General features: G+C 37.1%; 1 protein-coding gene across 3 annotated transcripts in view; it reads left to right on the forward strand.

Annotated features, from left to right (window-relative positions):
• Positions 1–27,199, forward strand: part of LRP6 (LDL receptor related protein 6) — a 156,981-nt gene that overhangs the window by 74,076 nt on the left and 55,706 nt on the right. For all 3 annotated transcript variants that reach the window (XM_007469337.1, XM_007469339.1, XM_007469338.1), the window contains 4 exons: positions 9,856–10,052; positions 11,791–11,922; positions 15,321–15,717; positions 16,786–16,957. In XM_007469337.1, the coding sequence (XP_007469399.1) occupies positions 9,856–10,052; positions 11,791–11,922; positions 15,321–15,717; positions 16,786–16,957 (898 nt within the window). The remainder of the gene's footprint in view (positions 1–9,855; positions 10,053–11,790; positions 11,923–15,320; positions 15,718–16,785; positions 16,958–27,199) is intronic.

Genomic DNA, 27,199 nt, shown 5'->3' on the forward strand with positions numbered 1-27,199 from the left:
ATATATATATATATATATATATATATATACAGTCAGATATTGTTTAAACAAGATGAGAGGATGAGTTGGAGTCTTTCAAAATACATAAATTAACCATTTTTTCTCAGGGCATATTAACAGTTATTAAGATGCAACAAGGACCTTGGGACCTGCTGCATATATACCCAGTGCAGAAGCTCAGTAATTATAGGTGGTAAATGCTCTTTATTCCTGGTTTGGTGCAGGTGCCTCAATTGTTTCTTGGTTTGGCTCAGCTGTTTTCCTTCGTCCTGTTGGGGGCTATGATTTAGAACTAATGAATTTTTACCAAATTCTTAATTCTAAATTCCATTGGTTAGTTGGTTTCCTGTTATGTCTTAGTTGGTTTCATGCTGTACCTTAACTATTTATAAAAGAAACCAGGTTTTCCATTCCTTGGTCATTGGAAATTGCTTGTATTTGTGTATATACATGTACATATTGTACATATGCACATAATAAAGGACTAGAAAGATATACTTTCTATTTCCACATTTTTTATAGTCAACATATGTGTATTCTTTATATTATCAGGAGAAAATAATTACTTTGGAAAAAGTAAATACCAGATTTTGCCGACATGGTTTAGGTCCCTTCATGCTTCTCCTTTGCCTCTACTCCAGATACATTATTAACTTTACTTCAGTCTGTCCTGCGTGTAATCCTCTTGAATACAGTGTAGCTCAGTCTTCCTTCACATGAGGCACAGATGTTTAAGACACTATTCAAGTTAATTGCCCATTTTTAAATTGGTTTATTTTATTATTGAATTGTAAGAATTTTATGTATTCTAGATACAAGTTCTTCATTGGATATATTATTTAGAAATAAAGTTCAAACTATTAGTTTTTTCTTTTGTTAAAGGTGTTTTTGATGTACTAAGAAATCTTTGCCTAACCCAAAGTCACAAAGATTGACACGTTTTCTTCTAAGAGTTTTATTGTTTTAATTTATAACATTTAGATCTGTGATCCATTTTGTGTATGATGTCTTACACTTTTTTATTATTTCCAAGTATTTGGGGTTTTTTATGGTGTTGTGAATGAATTATTTAATAAATTTCGATTTTTCTGTTTTCTCAGCACCATTTATTAAAGAAATTGTCTTTTCTCCATTGGATATTCTTGGTTCCCTTGTTAAATATTATTTGACTGTATCATTTTTTGTATTTTTCATTGGTAGTCTATAGAAATCAATTTATTTCTGTATATTGATCTTGTATCCTGCAACCTTGTTGAATTAATTACATCTGTGAGGCTTTTTTCTTTTAAATTCTTTAGTATTCTCTGCATACAGAATTGTGTCATCTGTGAATAATGACAGTTTTACTTCTTCCTTTCCCATCTGGATGCTTTTTATTCTTAATTGATAGTACTCACTAGGTCTTAGGCTGAATAGAAGACATCCTTGCCTTGTTTGTGATCTTGGGGGGAAATCATTAAAATTTTTGTTTTCTTTTTTTGCCATTGAGCAGGATCTTAGCTATAGGTTTTCTGTAGAGACCTTTTAATCAGGTTTAGGAAGTTCTCATCTATTCCTAGTATCTTCAGTTTTTACCATGATTGTGTATTGGATTTTGTCCAGTACTTTTTCTGCATCTGTTGAGATGATCATGTGGTTTTGTTTTTTATACACATGGTGAATTTCATTAATTGATTTTCAGTTGTTTAACCAATTTTGCATTGGAATAAATCTCACTTGGTCATGTTTTAGAATCCTTTTTATTTATTTCTTTTTTAAAAAATAATATTTTAAAAAATTTATTTTTGGCTGCATTGGGTCTTTGTTGCTGCACGTGGGCTTTCACCAGTTGTGGCGAGCGGAGGCTACTCTTCACTGCTGTGCGCAGGCTTCTCATTGCGGTGGCTTCTCTTGTTGCGGAGCATGGGTTGTAGGCGTGCGGGCTTCAGTAGTTGTGGCATGTGGGCTCAGTAGTTGTGGCTTGTGGGCTCTAGAGCACAGGCTCAGTAGTTGTGGCTCACAGGCTTAGTTGCTCCACAGCATGTGGGATCTTCCTGGACTGGAGCTTGAACCTGTGTCCCCTGCATTGGCAGGTGGATTCTTAACCACTGTGCCACCAGGGAAGCCGTAGAATCCTTTTTAGATGTTTCTAGATTCAGTTTGCTAATATTCTGTTGAGGATTTTTATGTGTTTATTCATGAGAAATTGGTCTGTAGTTTATTTTCCTTGTGCTGTCTGGCTGGTTCGTATCAGTGTAATACGAGCCTCATAGAATGAGTTCGGAAGTGTTCCCTCTTCCTCTGTTTTCTGGAAGAGTGTGTGATGGATTGATATTATTTCTTCTGCAAATTTTTTTTTTTTTTTTTTTTTTTGTGGTACGCGGGCCTTTCACTGTTGTGCGCTCTCCCGTTGTGGAGCACAGGCTCTGGACGTGCAGGCTCAGAGGCCATGGCTCACGGGCCTAGCTGCTCGTGGGAGGCATGTGGGATCTTCCCGACCTCGGGGCACGAACCCGTGTCCTCTGCATTGGCAGGCGGACTCTCAGCCACTGTGCCACCAGGGAAGCCCTCTTCTGCAAATATTTAATAGGAGTCATTAATGAAGCTGTCTGGGCCTGGGGATTTCTTTATGGAAAGATTTTAAATTATTAAGTCAATTTTTAAAATTTTTCTAGGTCTTTACATTTAATTTCTTCTTGAGTGAGTTTTGGTAATTTGTTTCTAGGAATGTTTCCATTTCATCTAGGTTTTCCATTTTGTTGGCATGAAATTGTTCATGGTATCTTATAATCCTTTTAATTTCTAAGGTCAGTAGTGATGTCCGTCTTTTATTCATAATTTTATTCACAAATTTCCCAATTTCTTTTTTTTTGTCAGTCTAGTGAAAGGCTTGTCAACTTTGTCGATCTTTTAATAGAACACACATTTGGTTTTTTTTTTTTCTGTATTGTTTTTTTCTGTTTTATATTTCATTTGATTTCCACCCTAATATTTTAAAATTTTCTTGCTTTGGATTTGGTTTGCATCCCCCCCCACCCCGTTTCTTAAGGTTGAAGCTTAGATTATAGATTTGAAGTCTTTTTCTTCTGTTTTTCTTTAATATCTATTTATTTATTTGTTGTGTCAGGTCTTAGTTGAGGCACGCAGGTCTTTCATTGTGGCATGTGGGCTCTTCACTTCGTTGTGGTGTGTGCAAGGGCTTCACTCTAGTTGTGGTACATGGGCTTAGTTGCCCCGCTGCATGTGGGATCTTAGTTCCCTGACCAGGGATAGAACCGGCATCCCTGCATTGCAAGACAGATTCTTAACCACTGGACCACCAGGGAAGTCCCTATCTTCTTTTCTAATGCAGGAATTTAGGGATAAATTTATAGAATTTACCCTAAGCACTGCTCTGGCTGGTGACATCCCACAAATTTTTATATGTTGTATTTTCATTTTCTTTTAGCTAAAAATATGTATTTTTTAATTTATTGGGATTTCTTCTTTGACCCGTTGCTTACTTAGAAGACATTGAGGGAGGATTTAGAAAAATTTAACTATGAGAAAATTCTCACTGTGGATTTCCCGAATTTTTCTGTTCTTGATATTCAGTGTGCTCAGAGAATACACCTTGTATGACTTCAGTCTTTAAAATTAATTGATACTTGTCCTAATGTTCGAATTTCCATATCCTTTATGATTTCCTGTCTAGTTGTCCTACCTTTTAATGAGAATAGGATTTTGAGGTCTCAGACTGTTATTGTTGAATTGTCTGTTTCTTCCTTCAGTTCTGTCAGGTTTTGCTTCATTTGTTTGGGGGCTCTGTTTTTATTTGTGTATGTTTATAACTGTTACATCTCCCTCATGATTTGACTTTTTGTCATTATAAAATGTGCTGCTTTATCTCTAGTAATACTTTTTTGTGTTAAAATATATTTTGTCTGATAGAACCACTGCATCTCTCTTACGGTTACTGTTTGCTGTAACCTTTCAGTTTCAACGAATTTGGATCTTTGGATATAAAAGGTGTCTCTTGTAGACAGCCTACAGTTGAGTCTTGTTTTGTTTCACCTGGTCTAACAACCTTTGCCATATATATATGGTTTCTTTTTACAAAGAAAAACTGTATATATTTAAGGTGTTCAACCTTTTGTCTTTTAATTGGGGTGCTTAAACTATTTACATTTAATGTTGTTAATAATATGGTTGAGTTTACATCTGACATTTTAATTTTATTTTTCATGTCTGTCTTTTTTTGTTCCTTTGGTTCTTCTGCCTTCTTTTGTATTAAGTAGATATTTTTTATTTTTTTATTTTTTATTATTTTGCGGTATGCGGACCTCTCACTGTTGTGGCCTCTCCCCTTGCGGAGCACAGGCTCCGGACACGCAGGCTCAGCAGCCATGGCTCACGGGCCCAGCCGCTCCGCGGCATGTGGGATCTTCCCGGACCGGGGCACGAACCCGTGTCCCCTGCATTGGCAGGCGGACTCTCAACCCCTGCACCACCAGGGGAGCCCTAAGTAGATATTTTTTAGTGTATCGTTTTAATTCCTTTTATGTTTTTAAACAGTGTTTTGGAGAATAAAATATTCTTAGTGATTATTCTAGGGATTGCAATATTCGTTTTGTCAAAATCTGTATTATGGTAAAATACTAAGTTAATTCCTGTAAATTATAGAAATTTTAGTCTAGTATATCTCCATTCCCTCTCCCCTCCTTTGTACTATTAGTGTCATTTATATTACATTTCTATTATAACCAATGGAATGTTATAATTATCACTTTATACAATCTTAGGTGTTTTTAAAAGGTTAAAGGAGAAAAAGAGAAAACATTATTCATAGAGTCTTTTGTATTAACCTACATATATGCCATTTCAGGTATCCTGTAATTCTTCCTGAGGGTTTGAGTTACTATTTGATGCCATTTCTTTGCTCCAAATTAGTTCTTTTCTCTTCCCTGTCCTTTGTGCTTCAAATCTTTATTTTTTAAAAATCGATTTTTCTGTTTCTTTTTGATCTTCAAAAATTCCTCCTTAGGGATGTAATGTACAACATGATGACTGTAGTTAACACTGCTGGATGATACATAGAAAAGTTATAGGAGAGTTAATCCTAAGAGTTCTCATCCCATGGAGAAAATTTTTTTTTCTTTTCTTTCTATTATATCTGTATGAGATGATGGATGTTAGCTGAATTTATGTGGTAATCATTTCACAATATGTCTAACTCACACCATCATGCTGTACATTGTACTGTGATATATGTCAATTATTTCCTAATAAAATGGGAAAAAATCATGAAAAAAGAAAAAAAATTCCTTCTTTTCACTAGCTGTTTCTGTTTCCTTATCTGTTATGTTTATTCACTCCTGTGTTTGTGTTATTTCTAGTTGATAATTCATTTCTTAAGTGACTTATTCATATACTTCTAATTCTTTCGTTAGTTCTGTCACCTCAGTTTTGAGGTTTTAAATTGTAATTTGTGTTATTCTTTTACGGCTAGTATATGATTTTAAAGCATTTCAGGTTATTTTGCAATAGGTTGTAAACTTTGTTTTAGGGCCATACTTTTCTCGCATATTTTTTTTTTTTTTTTTTGCGGTATGCGGGCCTCTCACTGCTGTGGACTTTTCCGTTGCGGAGCACAGGCTCCGGACGCGCAGGCTCAGCGGCCATGGCTCACGGGCCCAGCCGCTCCGCGGCACGTGGGATTCTCCCGGACTGGGGCACGAACCCGTGTTCCCTGCATCGGCAGGCGGACTCTCAACCACTGCGCCACCAGGGAAGCCCTTTTCTCGCATATTTTATTATCTTTAGGGATGTTGTTTTCTTTATTCTTTTTTTTTTTGTTTTTAATATTAACTTTTTTAATGGACTTGATCTTAATTTATTTTAAAATTTTCACCTGAAATTGTTTTTCTGGAACTTGAAGAAGGCAGAGTTTTTTATCATAACTTTTGTAACTTCACAGAACTCTCGAGTGTGTGTGTGTTTTGGCAGCTTGCTTTCTGAGATTTCCTGGCTCTGTTTCCTTCTCCCACTTTTTTCTGTACCTTAGTTTTCCATTATCTCTCTTGTACTATCATCCTCACTTTAATTGTACTCCCAGTAATGTATGGTCAGTATGGGCCTTTGTCTGTAAGGGAGCTCTGTTGGGTCAGTTGGAGAGTTCACTGTAGGTTAAAGTGCCCCAGTCCCTTCAGTACCAACCATCCACTCTTTGCATTCTGAGTGGACAGAACCAGTCCTCGGCAGCTGCTGTTCTCAGTTTGGTTTCCCTGTCTTTCCATTGCTGTCTATTTTGTGTGTTCTCCTGTTCCTGGATCTGCTGAATGCCCTATTTTTTCCTTCTGATTCCTCCTGCAGAAGTGCTGATGTCAATGAGATCTTATGGCTGTTGGTAGTTTTCCTTTTTGTGTCTTGGGTTTTGTGGTAGTACCTTTTCATCTAAGCTTTGCTTCATCTAGATTTGTTGTAAATGTTGTCCAAGGGTTTTTTGGTTTTGCTACCTAGTTGTTCTGTTTTCATGTGGAAGACTTGTAGACATTTTTCAAACACTGTACCACTACCACTGTTGTCATCTTTTTAGGTGTTATTAAAACCTCACTGTGATGTGGAGAAGCTCTCTTCCGAGGTTAGGTTCAGATGTCAGAATTCATGACAGTAGTGCTTTGGTGTGACTAAGTAGATTTATTACCCACATGGGTCGGGAGTTCTCAGTTGGGGGCAGAGGACAACTTTCTGGGAAGAGGTCCAGAAACAGAAAGTGAATACAAGTGTACAGGTGTTTTATAAAGGATAAGTCTGGTTGGTGCAGAATTTGAAAGAGGCACCTGCCAGGCGTGGAATCTGAAAGAGGTGGTGAGTGCACTCTGTACTTGGCGATACTGGTGAGAGTGAGCCCTCAGGAAGTGACAGACAGAGGGAGGAGATGATGCTCAGAGGTTGCCAGCACTAAAGCAAAACATCAGTAGGGGTCTCGATTTCTCTCCTTTGGTCTCTGTATAAGAGATCAATTTTTCAAGTCCTGTTTTGGTTGTGGCATACTACTGAAGGACTGGGCTTTGACCTTGCCAGCCACATTTGTTCTCAGTATCTGTGATCAACTCCTCCTTGAGGTAACTCGAGTTTCCGGGGGGGTAATCCCAACCAGAGGGAAGAAAGGTGAAGACTGTTCACTTGTCTGCAGTTTCAGAGCAAGTCACCACTGGCTGAACAAATCGGTAAGTCACCAAAGAATATAACAAGAATGAGTAATAGCCTTCTTAGCTCTGCTTTTTGTACAGTTCTGTTAATTACATATTTCATTTAAGATATTTAATATTATCAGGCGTTCACTGAGTGTCTAATAAGTCCACCTAATTTTGTACATATTGTGTTGTGTGAGATCCTGTTAATACAGATAAGCCAGAGTCTAGTATGTACTTGATTCTGATAAGCTATTGATTTTAAGAGCTTTTTATTTTGACTTACAAACCAGCACATGAAATGTTCACTTCAGCTGCAAAATATTATCCCTATGTCAGAAATATTAAAATATTGAAAACATACATCCTAAAATTGAGGAGTCATTTATGAAATGTTTATTAAGTACAAATCATAATGCTTAAATGCTTTTGCATATGTTATCATTTAGTCTTCACAGTAACTCAGTGTGGTTAGGTTATTATCTTCCAATAACAGATGAGGAAAACAAAGCTTGTGGAAATAAGTAGTGTAAGTACAGGGGGACATTTGAACTCGGCTCTGTCTCATTTCTTTTCAGTATATAAATACTTTTAGTCAATATGTAAAATGAGTAAATCTTTTAGGGAGGGGTTCTCTTTTTCCTATCTGTTTATTCTGCTGTGTTAAATTCATTAGAGTGAATTTTAACTTTTTATTTAATAATATACAAAGGGGCTTCCCTGGTGGCGCAGTGGTTGAGAATCTGCCTGCCAGTGCAGACGACACAGGTTCGAGCCCTGGTCTGGGAAGATCCCACGTGCCATGGAGCGGCTGGGCCCGTGAGCCACAATTACTGAGCCTGCGCGTCTGGAGCCTGTGCTCCGCAACAACAGAGGCCGCGATAGTGAGAGGCCTGCGCACCGCGATGAAGAGTGACCCCCACTTGCCACAACTAGAGAAAGCCCATGCACAGAAATGAAGACCCAACACAGCCATAAATAAATAAATAAATACATACATACATTGTGTATTATTAAAAAAAAATAATAATAATATACAAAGGACTTAGAAGACTTTTTTCTCCCCAGAGTTTCTCAAAGATCTGGTTATATAATTTGTGATTCTTTAAGATGGTTAATGAAAACCTAAGTAATTTCATCTTTACTATTATTTATTTTTCAGTCATGTTACTTGACTTTCTTGGCAGCTTCTCAGAACTCTCTCTTTATTATGTCTTACCATAATGAATTTTGGAAAACGTCAGTGTGAAATGTGCAGGCCTATTTAAATTTGAACTTAAACTATGATATCGCTCCTGTAATAGCATAATCATTTGAGTAAACTTAATAAAGCTGTTCATTTAAAAAGTGGAAGAAACCACTTCAGAAGTAGTCATTGTGACCGTTCTTATTGGGAAATGAGAGGGAAAGTAATCCGCTAGGGAAGCGAGAATTAAAAAAGAGAGGAGAAAGTTGTGGTGATGTGGGCTGCCCTAGGTGTGAGGTTTTAAAATAGAAAGTTTGATAAACTAGTCATGCTCATCTTGTATACAGTTATTTAAAAATCTGGCTCAGATTTAAAACATCTTAGGCTAAGGCCATTCCATGTACAAGAACAGATGCTAATTCTGCTTAGATGAAAATTATCTTACTGCTCTTAAATTTAATTTAGTATACCTGTGATCTGTTAGGTGTTAGAGATCAGATAACCTCAGGGACCTAAAAATTGGATTATCTGTCAGTGTGTTATTCTTTATTTCTTTTTAGTTGCTTACGTTTTCCTCTTTCTCTCCTGGCTGAGCGATTAATGAAAATATTAGATTTGATATTATGAAAATATCAAAGCATTTATTTTCTTGACTGCTATTGTGGCTCAAACGCAGTTTGTTCATTATTCAAGAATTATATTATTTACTAATTACATAACTCTACATGACATTCTGCAAAGTTCTGTGCCTTCAGTACTAATCAGGCTCTCTACCTCTCCTTCCATATAGTTAGGATTGCTTGTGAAATTTGGGGATCTGCTTTGTCTCTTGAACACATTCTGTGGTGGTTGGGCTTCCTTTTTGCTACCTGGCTTGTGGAGATTAAGTAACCATATAGCAGAAAGCCAACTGAGGTGATGGTTTGCTGGAGTGAGACTGGAGTCTGCAGAGAGAGAGCTCTACCAGAAAGACTTTTTATTTAGCCTCATGTGTATGTTTTTACTTTTCAGTTATCAAAGCCATAAGAAGTGATGGAAGAAATAGGCTCAGATTCTTTGTTCTTCCGCATCAAGAAGGGAAAAACCTATTGCTGATTTAAAACTACTTCCCAGGGCCAACTCTAAACCCTGGGATTTTCCTTTTTGCCAGCTTTTCTCTTTCCAGTGGCATGAATTACGTGGAAGGATGGAAGGTGTGAGTGTGGAGATGGGAGCTGACAGCAGTGCTGATACTTGGGCCTTCACTTTGTCTGCTAGCTTGTAGTGCACCCCGAGCCTGCCGCCAAGTTAGGAACCATTCTGAAGTGCTTGGTTGAGGATTTCAGGCACCATGATTTCAAATACGTTTGAATTTACTCCTTGTCTTATTTTTCATAGGTGTATTTGACCTTAACTATGTGTTATCCAGGATTTGTATGTGTTAATGTGGACTGCGAGACCATTTTAATGGGAGAGGTGAAGTTTTGATTAAAGAAGAAAAGTTAGAAACGTTTGAGTTTTTCTCTTTGTGTTTAATAGGCAGGCAGTGGTTAAAGGTTCCCTTCCACATCCTTTTGCCTTGACGTTATTTGAGGACACATTGTACTGGACTGACTGGAATACACACTCCATTTTGGCTTGCAACAAGTACACTGGCGAGCGTCTGCGTGAAATCCATTCTAACATCTTTTCTCCCATGGATATACATGCCTTCAGCCAGCAGAGGCAGCCAAATGGTAAGTGATCTTGATTTTTAAATTGCAGGTTGGAATAGCTTTGTCGCACTCTGATGCCTGGCTTTAGTGAGGGGCAAGAAGAGGGAGGATATATCCAAAGGTAGTGGGAAGAGATAAAAAACAGGGAAAATGTCAAAATATAATTCAGGGTAGACAACAGCGTAAACCATTTGTAGCTTGATATCTGTCACTACAGACCACCTCAGCCCTTTGAGTCTGGGGGTGTGAAGGTAAAGAAGAGAGAAATAAAATAAGAAATTGAGATAGCTCATATGCTAAGATTGTGCACAAATGCATTTCTTATTCATATTATTTCTCTAATGAGTGATTTTGTTCATTGTATGTTTAAAAATGAACACTTTTCTTGAATGGAAACCTCTATTAATCTAACTGGTTAATTTAAGTACCTCAGGTTACTTAAATAAAATACTTGCTTATACCTTTTCTGTGCACATCCCCCCACCTTTTTTTCTTAGTTTTGCTTCTGTTTCTGGCCATCCTTTATAATGACTTGGGCTGTGACTGCTGACAACAATTTCTTGTAAGAGAGGACTAGGATTGGGTTTAAAAGAATATGAGAATGTTAAGTGTTTGGCACTGGTGTGTAAATAAATGTCTGGCATGTGTCTGAGTGTATTTCAGATTGTATTCCATAGCCAAAAATGTAGGGGTTTTGGATTATGCGTTGCTTTGTATTAGTTCCTTCCATTTAGGGGGAGATAGTCAAATACTGAATGTGTCATATTGGAATCTGGTGATCATGAGTCCATAAAAATGTTTTAAAATGTTTGTGTTACTCTTTTGTAGAAAAGAAAATGTTTAGTCACTTGTGTGAATTTTTTATTTCAGTGTTGGCCCTCAGGAAAGAATTTCTTTGTTCTTGTTTTTTTAATGACACTGTTGATCCTTTATGTTTTACTAGTTTGAGAATTTGCAGTTATGTGTGCTATTGCTTTCTTTTATCTTTCATATTTTGTTGATCTCCATCTTTTGTTGATTTTTTTCTATGAGTATTATTTAAATCCATCCCTTTCTATATATAGTTTCTTCACATTTTCTAAGTAATCTCTGCTTCTCAGTTTTCCCTTTTAAGTCCATTTTGTTTATCTTTTCCATGTAAATCATTCCAAAGTGTGGCTTTTCTTGTCTCTCAGTGCCTCCACCAGACTTTCCCCTCCCTGTGCTCATTCACCTTTAGTTCCTATTAGTCAAACCTTAATCTTCCGTTACACTGTTCACCTTATTATCTCACCCAGTGTACAGCCTCCAAGCCTTCATTCATGTGGTTTTACCACACTTGAATGTCTCCCTATGTGTTCTTCCTACCTTTCAAGACTTCAGTCATGTCTTGTGTCTTTCCTTAGTGATTTACTTTCCATTTGACTCTATACTGACTTTACAGGCTAAATGTGCAAGATAGCAGTTTCATTGTTTTGTATTGTTTTCCAGTATTATTATTCATTAATTTCGTCATACTGGCCAGATTGCAAGCTCTTTAGGGCAGGGACATCCTGCTTTATTTCTTGTATATTCCTCTTTGGATACAAAATGCTAAGTAAATTCTCACTGATTAATTCCCTTCCTTGCAGATGGTCTGGTAGTCAAGCACCTGGATGACATTTGGTAATAATTTGGTTTATCAGAGTTACTCATGTTATGGTTGTTAACCTTTGTGTATCTAGAGTGGGGAGGTCATCCATAATCATTGGTATTAATTACTGTGATTTATATTTGACAGCTACAAATCCATGTGGAATTGATAATGGTGGTTGTTCCCACTTGTGTTTGATGTCTCCAGTCAAGCCTTTTTATCAGTGTGCTTGCCCAACTGGGGTTAAACTCCTGGAGAATGGAAAAACCTGCAAAGATGGTAAGAAGTTGGTCTCCAAGAAGGAAGAATTTTAGATAGCAATTGGGATTCTTTATGATTTATTTTATTTCTCTGTAATAAGCTCTACAGGTTACAGTGCTTTGGGAGACTAGTCACTTAATCTGTCAGTCTTCACAATTGGTTATATACTAGGAGTGTTTTGTGTTCTATGGCAACTCTCGAATATTATAAATTACTTGAGTATTTAACTGAATTTTTAACATGCTATTTTGGAAAAAAAAATTAGGTGCCATTTCTTTTCTCTGTCAAATCTCATAGTCAGGGCTTCCCTGGTGGTGCAGTGGTTAAGAATCTGCCTGCCAGTGCAGGGGACACAGGTTTGAGCCCTGGCCCGGGAAGATCCCACATGCTGCGGAGCAACTAAGGCCGTGCCTCACCACTACTGAGCCTGCGCTCTAGAGCCCGTGAGCCACACTACTGAAGCCCACGAGCCACAACTACTGAAGCCCGTGCGCCTAGAGCCCATGCTCTGAAAGAAGAGAAGCCACTGCAATGAGAAGCCCGCGCACTGCAACGAAGAGTAGCCCCTGCTCACTGCAACTAGAGAAAGCCCGTGCGCAGCAGCAAAGACCCAACACAGCCATAAATAAATTTAAAAATAAAATGAAATAAAAAAATCTCATAGTCATTGATCACAATTGATTCTTGTGGAAATGAGTACTCTCATAAAGAATACATTTTTAACAGTAGGTAGTGTTTGTAAATAAAGAACTTCAGTGCATGCAAGGAAAAGATGTTTATTAAACTTTTAACTATAAAGACTACCATGGGATAAACATATTTTCTAAAAAATGATTGATGTTTTTGATTGCCTTTTAACAACAGAGAATTGCCTTCAGAAGAAGAAAGAACTCCTTATTGTACTGGTTAAAGCAACTCTTTCTATACTTAACCACCACACTGCCTCTTCTCCTTACTCTCAATTCCCTATAGAGAGAGGGCGTATTGGAGAAGTATTCTGATTTAGGACATTTCAAGGGACTTCTGGTTTGGGGTAACACCAGTTCTTCTCTTTTTCTTCTTAATGAGAATGTTATTCTTCATTCTTACCCCTATGGATCACCATCTGGTTCTCTAGCCACCAGCAAGACCTGGTAAGAAAATTGTTATATTTAGCAGTGGCTTCTTTATCTAACTCTGAAAAGTAGAAGCCTTTATTTAGGAGTGGGTTAGAGTTCCTGGCAAGGGGGTCAGGGAGTCAGAGAGATGGAATTGAGTTGGTGTACAGGATATTTGTCATGACTTGGCATTGATAAATTATCCTCCTAGTCAAAGGTGAAGCTGGCTGACTCTTGTCAGATGGTTTTCATGGCAAACAATAATTTGGTTTCAGTTTAAAACAAAAGGTTTTTGTAATGTTGCCTTTTTGTTTAAAAATGTAGCCTGACTTTAAAACAGAGGATTTATTTTAGCAGTAGTGGTCTGTTTACACCCTATAGCAGTGCAGATGTAGGAGTTTAACTACTATTTTGAATTTCAGATATACATTTGGCATGTAATAGCCTTAAGTTAGCTATTCTGTTTTGATCACCTTGCCAAATTGACAGCTTCACTTTCTATGACTTCTTTCTTTGCAGAGTTTAGGGCTGGCTTCTTTTGGTAGTTAGCAGAGTCAGTGAATTGTATAAAGTTACTCCTTGGTGCCTGCTGTGGCATTTAGGGCGGTATTCTCTCCAAGACAGAGTTCATTTATAATTAATCCATGAGTCAAAAAGCTGATGCTGAGAGCTTCTTCGCTCCTCCTCTCAGTGTTTTCTACTGTAATTCCAGATTAATGCTTGAAGTTTAATGTCAGTATTTTCTTTCGGACTCATTTCTTTGGTTGGGAATCTTTTTTCGCTCTTTGACATGTCAACCTGCTTACTATGTTTTTTTGTTTTTTTGATTTTTTGTTTATTTTGGGTTTTTTGCGGTACACAGGCCTCTCACCGTTGTGGCCTCTCCCGTTGCGGAGCACAGGCTCCGGACGCGCAGGCTCAATGGCCATGGCTCACGGGCCCAGCCGCTCCGCAGCATGTGGGATCTTCCCCGAACCAGGGCACGAGCCCATGTCCCCTGCATCGGCAGGCGGGCCCTCAACCACTGTGCCACCAGGGAAGCCCTGTTTACTATCTTTTATTAGCTTTTATATAAAGTTACATGGTTTTTTGCTAGTGGTTGACTTGAGTATTTAAAATCAAAGCAAACAAAAAGATTAATATTCTCATTCACAACAGTGTTTTTATTGAATACTGTTTTGGGTTAAAAGCATTTCATAAATAAATCTGATTTAAAAGTCAATGAAATAAAAATTTGAAAGTTTACTTTCTAATGGTAATAATAATAATATATTAGCTAGTATTTATTGAATACTTACATGTTTGGTACATTTCTGAGTTTTACATTTATCTCCTTAAAGTCTCACAGCAACCCTATAGAAACCAGGCTTAGAGAGATTAGGTGTTTTGCCCGAATTTGTGTAACTGTGCTTGAATACAGTTCTGTCAGATGAACAACTCTAACCCTTACCCAGTGTGTCATATTTATCTGATTCCCTCTCTCTTCTGCTGCTGTTTCCTCCTCCATAGGTTCCTTTGTCCTTAATTCTGTCAGGCATTGCCCTGTAGTTCTTTTTGTTACAACTGCTTTACCAAGATGTAGTTTACCTATAAAATTCAACCATTTCAAATGTACAATTCGGTGATTTTTAGTAAATTTACAGAGTTACAACCATCACGGTACATCCAATTTTAGAACATTCTCATTAATCACAAAAGATCCTTGTCCTAGATTCCTTTACCTTTTTAAACATCCTTCTTGAACAAAGGACCTATACTTCCTTCCTCTGATATTCAGCTACTTAGCTTCTTAGTCATTACTTAGTTGCTATTCATTATACCTTTAAATAAATGTTATTAATTCCAGGGGCTATATAATGAGTGAAGCCAGAGAGAGAATCAAAACTTGATTTGGAGAATTCAGCCATTATAGAGCTTGACCTCATAGTCAAGCTACTCCTGTTTTACTGCATTACTTTCCATTTCCATCCTAAATAGACCCTAGTATCCTTTTTTTTTTTTTTGTGGTACGCGGGCCTCTCACTGTTGTGGCCTCTCCCGTCGCGGAGCACAGGCTCCAGACGCGCAGGCTCAGCGGCCATGGCTCACGGGCGCAGCCGCTCCGCGGCATGTGGGATCTTCCCGGACCGGGACACGAACCCGTGTCCCCTGCATCGACAGGCAGACTCTCAACCACTGCGCCGCCAGGGAAGCCCCTTAGTATCCTTTTATACTCATTACTTTTCAATTACTGAAGTTCTGCATTCTTTATTTAGAGTAACTAAATTTTGCCTGTGGGTTTCAAGTTTTTTCTTCATTTTTTTCACTTTGTTGTTCTAGGTGCCACTGAATTACTGCTTTTAGCCCGAAGGACAGATTTGAGACGAATTTCTTTGGATACACCAGATTTCACAGACATTGTTCTACAGTTGGAAGACATCCGTCATGCCATTGCCATAGATTATGATCCTGTGGAAGGCTATATCTACTGGACTGATGATGAAGTGAGGGCCATACGCCGCTCATTCATAGATGGATCTGGCAGTCAGTTTGTGGTCACTGCTCAAATCGCCCATCCTGATGGTATTGCTGTTGATTGGGTTGCCCGAAATCTTTATTGGACAGACACTGGCACTGATCGGATAGAAGTGACAAGACTCAACGGGACCATGAGGAAGATCCTGATTTCAGAGGACTTAGAGGAACCCCGGGCTATTGTTTTAGATCCCATGGTTGGGTAAGAGGCTCTGCTGATAGAAAATTTTGCCAGGTGTTTCTGTTTTTTTACAGGTTCCTAGAAACATTGAGAAAAACAATGTGAAGTATATGTTGGTTTCCAATAAATAGCTCTTTAATGACTGTCCATCTTTAGAATATAGTGATTGGAATAAAATCTCAAGTTAAAGAATTGCTAGTTTTTTTCCTTGAATGTTTTGAATACTTTTTCTTTCTAAATTAAGTCCATGCTTGCTGAATTTGGGTGTTGGCTGTAGATTTTGCCGAGGTTGCATCATGACCATGAAAATTGTGGAAAGAAGTTGTTTTCAGAGCTCTTTCTCCCCGCCCCCCCTAGAAAATTTAATTTCATCTCATTTTCAGTACTTCCAGAACGACTTGGTAAAGAATATATCTTACTTTTTGTATGTCCCCAAACATAAATGATTTGATTTCCAAAACTTGGTCAGGCCATGTAGCTTTATGCCTAGTCTTTTTTTTTTTTTTTGGCTATAACACCCTGACGATGGTCCAGGGAAACACAGCTTTCTACATACTCACCAGTGTTGTTTGTTACTATGAGATTCATCCTGAGGGTGAACATAATGACAAATTATTACACCTCAGTGCATACCAATGCCTTTGAGCCCCTTAAATTCTCAGGAGCCTCAAGAATCACTTAGTGCTACAGGAGGAGTTAGTTATTTGGGGAAATCAGTTTGCCATCTGAATATTACTACTGGTTTAACCTTTTTGTGTCAGAGATGACAAGCCAGCAAGAAAGAGAGGACTGTTCCTGGCAAGGAGCACAAAATATTTTGAAAAAAACAACTGAAAATAGAATATCATTATTGGGAGGCATTATCAGTTCTAGAAAACACTGTTTCATTCTGAAAATTTTCTACAAGCTTACACACTGCTGTTATAAATGTCTTAAACATACTCTTTGTATGTTTGTCTTATGTTTTTTTTTTCCTTCTGTGGTGTTAACGGGTGATCAGTGTGAAAGAGGGGTGGATCTCACCTTTAGGATATCTGAAAGTTACGGTTTATTATCTGTTTTTAGCTCATATTCTGTGTACTTCTATAGGTACATGTATTGGACTGACTGGGGAGAAATCCCGAAAATTGAGCGAGCAGCTCTGGATGGTTCTGATCGAGTAGTGTTGGTTAACACTTCTCTTGGTTGGCCAAATGGTTTAGCCTTGGATTATGATGAAGGCAAAATATACTGGGGAGATGCCAAAACAGACAAAATTGAGGTTTGTTTCTTGCTTTTTCATTTTGAAACCAGTTTTATAATGGTTTTTGAATTAATGGTAATTTGATGCAGATATTCTTGCATCTTCACTGGGGTGCCGGAGGTATTTTATTCAACCTTTAGGATTCTAGGGATTGCATATTTTCTTCCATCTAACCATAAGATTTCTGAGTTACACTGGCATGAGAAATGGGTATTCATGTATCTCTAGTCTTAAAAGCTTATGTGAATGATTTTTCTCATTATGGGTAAAACCACTGCCTGAATTTCCTAGGGGCAGTTTGCACAAACCAAATATTACATAAGCTCTAGACTGAAAGAGCTGATAGTCATTGTCAGGAAAACAAAGCCCATACATGCATACGTACTTTCTGTTGGTGATGGTGTTGGGGCAGGTGGTGGCATATATTAACTATTAAGATGGTTACATGCAAATGGTTTTTAAATTGATTTATGAGCTGTGTGGGAGAAAAATTAATTAGCCAAAGCTTTGGGGAAATATTTTCCAAATGACAGAACTAAGGGCAATCAGAATAGAATTACGGTGGAAACAACCACCGTATGTGAATATTTTATCACATTGTTTTGTGAAGAGCATATATCCTTGATAATTGATTGTGAAGTCTGACTTTACAACTTTGAATTGCTAGAGGTCTTGTGAATCACATACTTAAAACGGAGTTTTGATCACAATATTTCTTTGGAAAACACATGACTTCTCATGTAAGGAATAGCTTTGAATGGCTCTTCAAAGGCACAGCACACATCTCGCAATAGATAGATAATTTGGGCTCTAGAGCAGTTACTTTAGAAAGGTGATTCTTAGGAATGTCAGGGACTCTGAGGGAATAATGAGTTAAAGGGCCTTCCTTTAAGAATGGAATCTTGGAATAGAAAAAACCCATTAGTATTCCACCAGGCTTAAATACTGAAAACCATCTTCAACTCTTGCAGCTGGTTTCCATTAATAGAAAATTATGCATAGACTTGACTGTATAAATTTTCTCCCTGTTGTTAGTGTTTCACTGCCCCCACCCCCTTTAAATCCAAGTTAGGTTTGAATCTAGCAGCTGGAGTGCAGTGCTAATGAGACAAAGGTTATGAGTTCACTTTTCAGACAGGCTATTAGCTTCACTTGGGTAGGCTTGAGTACAAATCTCACAACATTCCCATCCAGTTCACAAATGTGTATTGTTTGTTGATCAGCTGTGGACTATACATGAGTGTATAGGTATACTACTCTTAGAAAAATAGTTTAAGTCCATGTGTCCCAGAGGAATGTCTGCACATAAGGAAAGAGCACATAATTTACATCACAGAAGAACACGTGATTTATTATTTTATAGGGATTTAAAAAATTCTGTATTTGATCTTTCTTAGCTTTACTATGACTGACTGATTAGATTGTAAATAAAACATTTGTTTCTTTCTAGGAATTTTTCAAGTCTTATTTTCCCTACTGCAGATCACTTTTAGCACTTTAGATATAGAAATTCATTCAAAATCACAGATAGTTCAGGAGGGATTCAGGTAAAGAAATGGGAATTTATGGAGGTTCTGAATGATAGTGTTTAAGAATAAAAATGAATACACATTATATAACAATATATAATATTCATTTTACAGGATTTATTTTCTTAGTTTGCAGGAAGTGCAGTAGGTCTTAAAATTAGTATTAGTTCTGGCCTTTTGAGCTGTGTATGTGTATATTAGTGGTGTCATTTGCTTTCTCACTTCTTATTTTCTTCCTCCTTGACTTGTACCAGCATCCTTAAACTTACCTTTCAGATCTATTTCTCTTCTTCCAGGTTTACTGGAACACAGCTGCTATTTGTTGTTTGTCCCCCTTTTGACAGATTATTTGAGGTTAGTGTTATATCTACTTCCACCAAATTATACACACAATGACCTCCCCTCATTCTTTCCCCAGAGATTCTGATGAAGTTTCCCTAATTGAACATTCAGTGCTTTTGTAATTTTAATTACAATTACAATGTTAAAAAAAATTCTTTTTACAGACACATCTGGGAAATAAAGAGAGCAAATGTTGTTATCTGTTACCCTCAAATTTACAATGATATGTAAAATTGCTGGTATATGGCGAACTAAGGAAAGAGCACAGCTCTTCATGCTGCATAACTGAGGGAGAAAAACTGTTAGTTTCCCTCTCTGAGACTAGTAGTGATTATAGGAGCAACTGTAACCACCAGCTGTTTCATTTTGCTTTACTCAGTAGTAGGTCGACTAAAACTTTTGGGAAGACACAGAATTTTAAAAATGCTTCTTTTTCTAGGATTACTTGCTAGCCTCTTGTTATGTATCAGCTGATTCTAGGTGCTGATCTGACCCTAGTCTAGGTCACATGCTCCTTGCTACTCCCCTTCTCTTAAGAAAGCTTCCTTGCTTTTGTCATGCCCAAGAATGAAAGTTACTTTTTCCTGGGACTATAAGAAAATATTAAATTATGGCTGTAGTGGCCTTATTCTCTTCTGGAAGACTTAGCGTTTACTTGGGATATATGTTTCCAGTACATTTGGGAAGAAAAGATAGGTATTTGATAAATTATGTAGCAGTGTAAGGCATAGTAAACTCTTGTGTTTTGAGTGGATCTTACGGGAAGAGCTTAAAATGTTCATTCGCTTATGCTCTCTGCTCCCTCAGTGGAGATTCCTTAGATCAGGTTCTCACTCACTTTTTTTGGTAAGTGGTGATGTAACCAGATGCTGGATGTTGGGGAGCTGGGTCTGAGGATTAGGGAAACCAGAGAAAATTAATGGGAGCTCTGGGTTTCAGACTCGACTTACGTTGTACAGAGTTGCAAGAAGGATTAAATAGGTTTACCTGAGGTCTATAACCAGTTCCGCAGAGAGGGATGGTACATAGGGAATTGCTGATGATGTCACATTTTTTTTAATAGATTTATTTAATTAATTAATTTGTTTATTTTTTGGTTCCATTGGGTCTTCGTTGCTGTGCGCGGGCCTTCTCCAGTTGCGCTGAGCAGGGTCTACTCTTGGTTGAGTTGCGCGGGCTTCTCATTGTGGTGGCCTCTCCCGCTGTGGAGTACGGGCTCTAGGCGCGTGGGCTTCAGTAGTTGTGGCTCACAGGCTCTAGAGCACAGGCTCAGTAGTTGTGGTGCACGGGCTTAGTTGCTCCGCGGCATGTGGGATCCTCCCAGACCAGGGCTCGAACCCGTGATCCCTGCATTGGCAGGCAGACTCCCAACCACTGCGCCACCAGGGAAGCCCTGTCACATTTTTTTTTAAAAAAGACAGTCATCGTATTGGCTGGTGCTTTAATATAAGAATGTGTTTGTGAGGATGTGTCTGATTTCCGTACTTTTCAACTGATAGTGACCACTTTAGGTGTTATTTAAAAGGTACTTCCTGGTACTTGTTTACGTTTCTTCATTATGCTGAAATCATTTTATCATCTTTTACATACACGCTTCTAGTTTACTTGTCTGCCCTGGGGTCCCCTCTACTCCCCACCCAAGTGTTACTATAGTGTTCTGGGGCTTCCTGATAATAAATACTAAAACATTAGCAGAAAGGATCATTTTCTTTTTTCTGGTTGGGGAACATCAAACAAGCCTTTATTTCAACTTTATAAGACCCTGCAGTAGGCAGAAGCACATTGTGTCTTAACACTATTCTCATTTTTCTTGGTCCGTTTTAACTGCCAGAAACATTGGTTGTACTGAGGGCCTGCAGTACTGCTTACCAATAGTGAAGACATATCATAGACCATTTATAAGTTTAAAACATTTTCAGTTAATGCGTTTTCAGTCACTGGTTTTATTGAAAATAATATTGTCATAGCTGAAATTTTCTCACAGTTTACTTTCTCATTATATACTTTTTATTCATTTTTTTCCCCTTTTCATTTCTGAGCTTGTGCTGGCAAATGCAGCAACACCTAGTGGTTGTAGGTGAAGAGAGATTTTTCTTGTTTACTTCAAGGACATGTAGAATTATTTCACATCTCTTTTATTGTAAATTTCCCTATTTTAGAGAACAGTGTCCATAGGTAGTTTTGTCCAAATCTAATTATACCTGGCACAATTTTGTTGGGAAACAGAAACAGAGATTATTATGCAGGGCTGTATTTTCCTCTCATGACAACTTCCTCTGTTTAGTACTCTTATAAAGAAATTTGTTTCCCAAGTATTCAGATTTTTTTTTAAGTAATTTCTTTGGTGTCTTTAGCCTGTGTATTGTGAAAGTCTGTTAAAACACACAAGGACCCATTTATGATGGTTTTTCTTATTGTTTTTTCTAAGATTAATTCCTCCTTAAGAAATTATAATAATCATCTGTTGTTGAGATAAAGCTCTCCTGAGTGTATGACAAGTACCAACAACTTCTTTCTTTTGAATCTTTGCCAGTTTATAAGTGTTCCTTAAAATTGGTTTTACTTTTAGTTTTAGAGAAATGTTCAGGATAACTTAAATACCTGAATATTTGCCCATTCCTACTACTTTACCACACTATATGTATGTATATATATGAATATATATTTTTCCCCACATCTTCTTGACATATAATAATGGAAGAATGATTTTGCTAAATTCCATTATTAGATTCCTCAGCTCAACAGAATACCTGGATTTGGAGACTGTATTCACTGAGTTGTAAACATGGGCTATCATCTTGTTTCTGATTGGGGTGTATCTTATGATTATATCTATCTTTGAACTCCTATTTGAAGGTTACCTGTTGATGTACAATTCTAACAACATTATTTAGCTTGTTATCATCTATAGCAGCCAGAGTCGTGTATCGTCCAGTTGTATAATATGCTCTGTCATCTCATTATCTACTCTACTTCGTCTGGCTCTAAAAATATTATTGCACATATTTATAGTGAGAGAAACTTGCTTGATGTTAGGTGTAATCATATTTTCCTGAACTGGCACAACAAACCCTGGAGCCTCACCAAACAAGATGCAGTTGCCTCACTTTGGAGTTAGTATAATTTTATCTATGTAAATTAGGATAATCTGTTCATTTGGTACTTAGAAAGCACTTTAGTGACCAAGTTTGAACTTGCACTTGGATTATTTTTTAAATGTTCTGCTATTTTACTTTTTCGCCTCATGTTTTAGTATAAAACCATTTAATATGTGGGGAGCTGTTTTTAGTTACAGTCATTATTTTAGAAGTACCTTTTTTATTCCTTTGGTTTTTGTACCCCTGAAGTAAGAGTCCTGATTTCAGTGTCCTACTTTCTTGAGAAGAGAGGTCATCCTCTTTACAGTTTATAACAGTGTTTTTTTTGTTGTTGTTGTTGTTTTTGTTTTTGTTCTTTTTTGCAGTACGCGGGTCTCTCACTGTTGTGGCCTCTCCCATTGCGGAGCACAGGCTCCAGACACGCAGGCTCAGCGGCCATGGCTCAAGGGCCTAGCCACTCCATGGCATGTGGGATCGTCCCATACCAGGGCACGAACCCGTGTCCCCTGCATCAGCAGGCGGACTTTCAACCACTGCGCCAGCAGGGAAGCCCTAGTGTTTAGTTTTTATCGAGGTAATCTCTAGATGTTTTGTTGAAACATTTTATAATATTGGACCCTGATCTAGTTCTTGTTTGATTTTGCCATTTAACTCGGTGACTTTAGATAATTCACATAATCTCCGGTCTTTGTATTTTGGCCAATGAGGTCATTTGAACCAGGTGATCTTTAGGTTCTTTCCAGTTATAACATTTTCTGATGTTTTTTATATTAACTGCATGTCATAGGTTAAGAACAAATAAAACACTTTGCTTGGGAGAGTTGCTAAAAGGGAATCTATATTGAAGATGATGTGACTGTTTTCTTTTTTTCTTTAAATTTTTCCTTATTTACTGTGCCTTTAATTCCTATCACCTAAAGAAAACTTGCCTGTTGGGGGTTCAATATCTTTAGTAACTCAGTTTTAGTGACTTCCGGTAAGCTATTCATTTAGATTTTGCGTTGACCTGTATGCAGGCTACTCCATTATTAATATGCATGGTGGCTTTAAATAAATGTTTAAAGCTGTTGTTGGAAGCTTGCCAAACATGTAAATGTTAATGGAGTTCATGTAAAACATTATTTTTCAGGAGGTTATTTCCGTATAGCTGGGAAACTATTATACTTTTAAAGGGGTCATAGAGATTTTATTTTTACTGTTTTTAGAAGGTTTGGAAAGGGTAAAAAGTAATATAACGGCAAGGACCACAGTTTTCGGACTTCTTGGGAGGGAATTTGCATAACATAGAGCAATGTTAACAATAACAAGTATTTTAACTTCTTGTTTCAACTTAATTTATCACCAGCTATTTAAGGATTCTGTGTAATAGTCATTGCTGAAGTTATCCATAACGAGCAAAGGATTCTCCTTCATTTTTTTTCCACTTTAAGTGTAGCTTACAATTTTAAAATGTTGAGAATGTTATAATGCAGGCCCTGTAATTTTTTTGTTGAACTCTTCATAGATTTCCTAAACTCTTCATTCATTGTACTATGATTTGTTTTTTTGGTAGATTTGATCTGAAATAATAATCTGAGGGAAGGAGTTAGAATCCCTTTTATAGTGCTGAGATTTTCAATAGATTAGTATTTTGTTATTTCATTTATAATTTTGAGCTTCTGAGATCTGTCAGGCTTGTAGAACTTGTAAGTAGGACTGAAATTAGAGGCTTTATGCTATTAATAAATAGACCCTGTTCAGTTTTTTGTTTTTGTTGTTGATTTTTTTACAGTTCCATAGGTTTTAATAAGTGCATAGAGTCATGTAGCCATCACCACAATTAAGATACAGAACATTTCCATCAATCACAAAAACTGCCTTGTGCTGCCCCTTTATTTTCAACTCCCCACACCCACTCTCCGGCAACCTCTGCACCTAGATTTGCATAAATGGAATCATACAGTATGTTGCCTTATAAGTATGGCTTCTTTCACTTAGCTTTAGACATTTAAAACGTTAAATGTTCATTTATTTTTGATTTTAGATTGATTTATGACTTGGTCTTTATGTCTGGTTGAGATTTATAACACTACTATTGTGTTTTAGTTACAGTGTTATTCTTAAAATATGGGGAAAAAAATCCCAAACCCTTCTCTGCCACAGTAGATTTCATTAGTCTATAAATAGTAAGCAAACAGAGTTTCATGGGTTTTCAAAGTGTTGTTGTCTTTGGGAAAAAAGCCATGTTCAGACGGTTTAGACATTATCAGATGATTTCTAGATAGTGTCATATACTTACACAAACATTTGTTCTTTCTATCCCAGGTTTCTCATCCCAGAATTCAGCAGTGTTTGTTGCTTTTTGATTAGTTAGTTTCTTTAATTTGTCAAAGGTCATAGAACTTGCTATTTATGAAGAAAACAATGGAATTCAAGTTTCCTGATTCCTAATACAGTACTTTTTGTGTGGAGTTCTACTGCCTCTTTTTTAGACTGTTCGTTTTGAAATAATTTCAGACTTCAACAAAAAATTTGCAAGAGTAATAAAACTTTCACCCAGGTTCATTTTACATACTCATAGAATAGTGATCAACACCAGGAAATTAACACTGATACCATTTCCATTATTCCTGTTATATTAATTGGAATTCTCCCATAAGGAAGAGGTGTCCCCTTTCCTATTTATTCAATTATTCATATATATATGTATGTACATATATATGTATATATATGAGCCCATGGATGTTCAGTTTATTCTACAGGGTATATTTCATTATCATCATTATATCGTTGCAAAAATTGTTCCAGAATTGGCATTAGGAGCACCTTCAAGGTGATTCTGTGTCCTTTTGATATGCCTCCATCTTTTTTTTTTTTTAATTGTGGTGAAAAACACATAACATAAAACCTACCATCTTAACCATTTTTAAGTGTACAGTGGTGCTAATTATATGCACATTGTTCTGCAAGATCTGTAGAACTTTTTCATCTTGCAGAATTGAATCTCCATTCCTTTTGAACAACTGCTTCCCCACCAGCCCCTGGCAACTGCCGTTTTACTTTCTGTTTCTAAGAGTTTGATTACTTTAGATACCTCTTATAAGTGGAACCATGCAGTATTATCTTTTTGTGACTGGCTTTATTTCATTTAGCATATGTCCTCAGGGTTCATCCCAGTTGTGGTCTGTGACAGGATTCCCGTCTTCTTTAAGGCTGAATAATATTCCATTGTATGTATATACCGTATTTTCTCTATCCATTCATCTGTTGATGGACATTTAAGTTGGTTCTACCTCTTGGCTATTGTGAATACTGCTGCAGTGAACATGAGTGTGCAGATATCTTTTTGGGATCCTGTTTTCAGTTCTTTTGGGTATGTACCAGAAGTAGGATTGCTGAATCAAATGGTAATTTAATTTTAATTTTGTAAGGAGCCCCTGTCATTTTTAAAATACTTTTTGGAACAACAGCATATTACAGCTTTCTCTTATTTCCCATGCCAAGGAGCCATGGTTCTTTTTAATGAAGAATAGTATTTAAAAACCAGTATCTGGGCATAAGGCGTGCTCATTGGTACTTGGTAATTTGTCTTAATACTAAGATGTTAGAGTTGATTTTTTGTTTTTCCTACCAAGACTCCAAATATATGTTAGTTGTGCTTGAAAAGAATGAGAGGAAAGGGAGCATTTTTCCCTTGTTAATATGGTAATGTGCTTCCCTTAGGGTTTATTAAAGGCTCCAGGACAGTGGGGTTCTCACAAGTGTCTCATGAAGCATTTGAGTATTGACTAAGGTGGTGTTGGTTTTCATCATAGTGATACCTTCAGCTGAAAATCTGTTCTCAATTTTATAGTTTTCCTGAGTAATTCATGTTTTAGAATGCTTTGGTCACAATAGCAATTCGTAGCTCTGTCTGTAAAAGAGCATAGTAACTGCAAATGTTTAATAATCTAAGCACGACTCCTTGAAAAAATATTATGAAACTACGTAGTGCAAGTTTGATACTTTTTCTTTCCATATTAAAAATCACTTGTATTTACTCAGACATAATATGTCTTGAAGTAGGTTAAAGGCTTTAAATGCAGCACTGAATTTGCCGTTACTGCTCTCTTAAACAGGTGCATGGCATCCCTTTGCTTCCCCTACTGGATGCAAAGCATTTCTCTCTCCTTTTCACCCCAGTGAGATTCTGCATGACTGAAATGTTATTTCCATCGATATAGTTTTCAAAAATGCCATTTCTATGAAATTATACTTTATTACCTATGAAGTATATGAATCAGCCCCCAACGATACCTATTTGTCTCTCATTATATATATATATATATATATATATATATATATATATATATATATATATATATAAACTTTTAATTTACTACTTGTTTTGGATATTGGCTGGAACAGTATAAGAGGAATGGTTCATTTGCATTTCTTTTTTGGAACTTGATAGCATTCCCAGTTCATTTTATGATGGGTGCCTGGTTGTCCTGAACATGTCCTTGAACGTGTCCAGTCACGTGAATTTGCATAGCAGCAACTTTGGTAGTAGACTGGCTACATTCCAGGATTTCATGGGTAATCCTGTCTTGGCATTTAATGGGCTGATGAAACTGCTCAAAAAAACCGGATGTGATGTCTGCAGAAGGTTTGCCATTACCTCCTCTCTGTGAAGATAATGTTCTGGTTAACCCACATCTGTTTCCTGTTGTAGCCCGTATGCTCAGTGTGGTTTGCAATATTTGGAAATGTCTCAGAATGTTAAATCCATACCACAATGTGGTTGAAGCAGCTGAAACCACTGGAGACTCTGGTTCAGATTTGGAGGTAGATTTTAGAAGTGACAGAAGCCTAATTTCAGTTTAATTAAACCACTCTGAGGTATTATGGTGAAACACACCCTCAAGAAGATTTAATTAGTGTTGGCTCAGCTTTTAAAGCATAAGGGTTATCTTTTGGATTGGCCTAAAATGGTGCATTTGTTCTGGGTTCAGAATGTACAAGCAAGCTTTTACCAGGATTTGGGTTGTTATTTTAAACATAAAGGGGCTTAAAACTGTATTTACAAACCTAGTAACCTGTCCAAAACTGTTACTCCTTGGATATGAGAAATGTAACAGTAATTTTCTTTGAGACAAAGCAACATGTTCTTGTTTCTTCTGTGTTGCTTCTGCCCAGTAGTAGAGAGAGATTGTGTGGCTGATAAAAGAGAAGCATTTAGGGCAGAAGCCAATTTTCTAAGAAGTGTCAACTCTGCAAAAGTAATGGAAGGAAACACATTTCAGAAAGTAATCAGACTCTGTATAAAGGGA

This window comes from Lipotes vexillifer, unplaced genomic scaffold (assembly GCF_000442215.2).
Source record: "Lipotes vexillifer unplaced genomic scaffold, Lipotes_vexillifer_v1.1 scaffold395, whole genome shotgun sequence".
Lineage (NCBI taxonomy): Eukaryota > Metazoa > Chordata > Mammalia > Artiodactyla > Lipotidae > Lipotes > Lipotes vexillifer.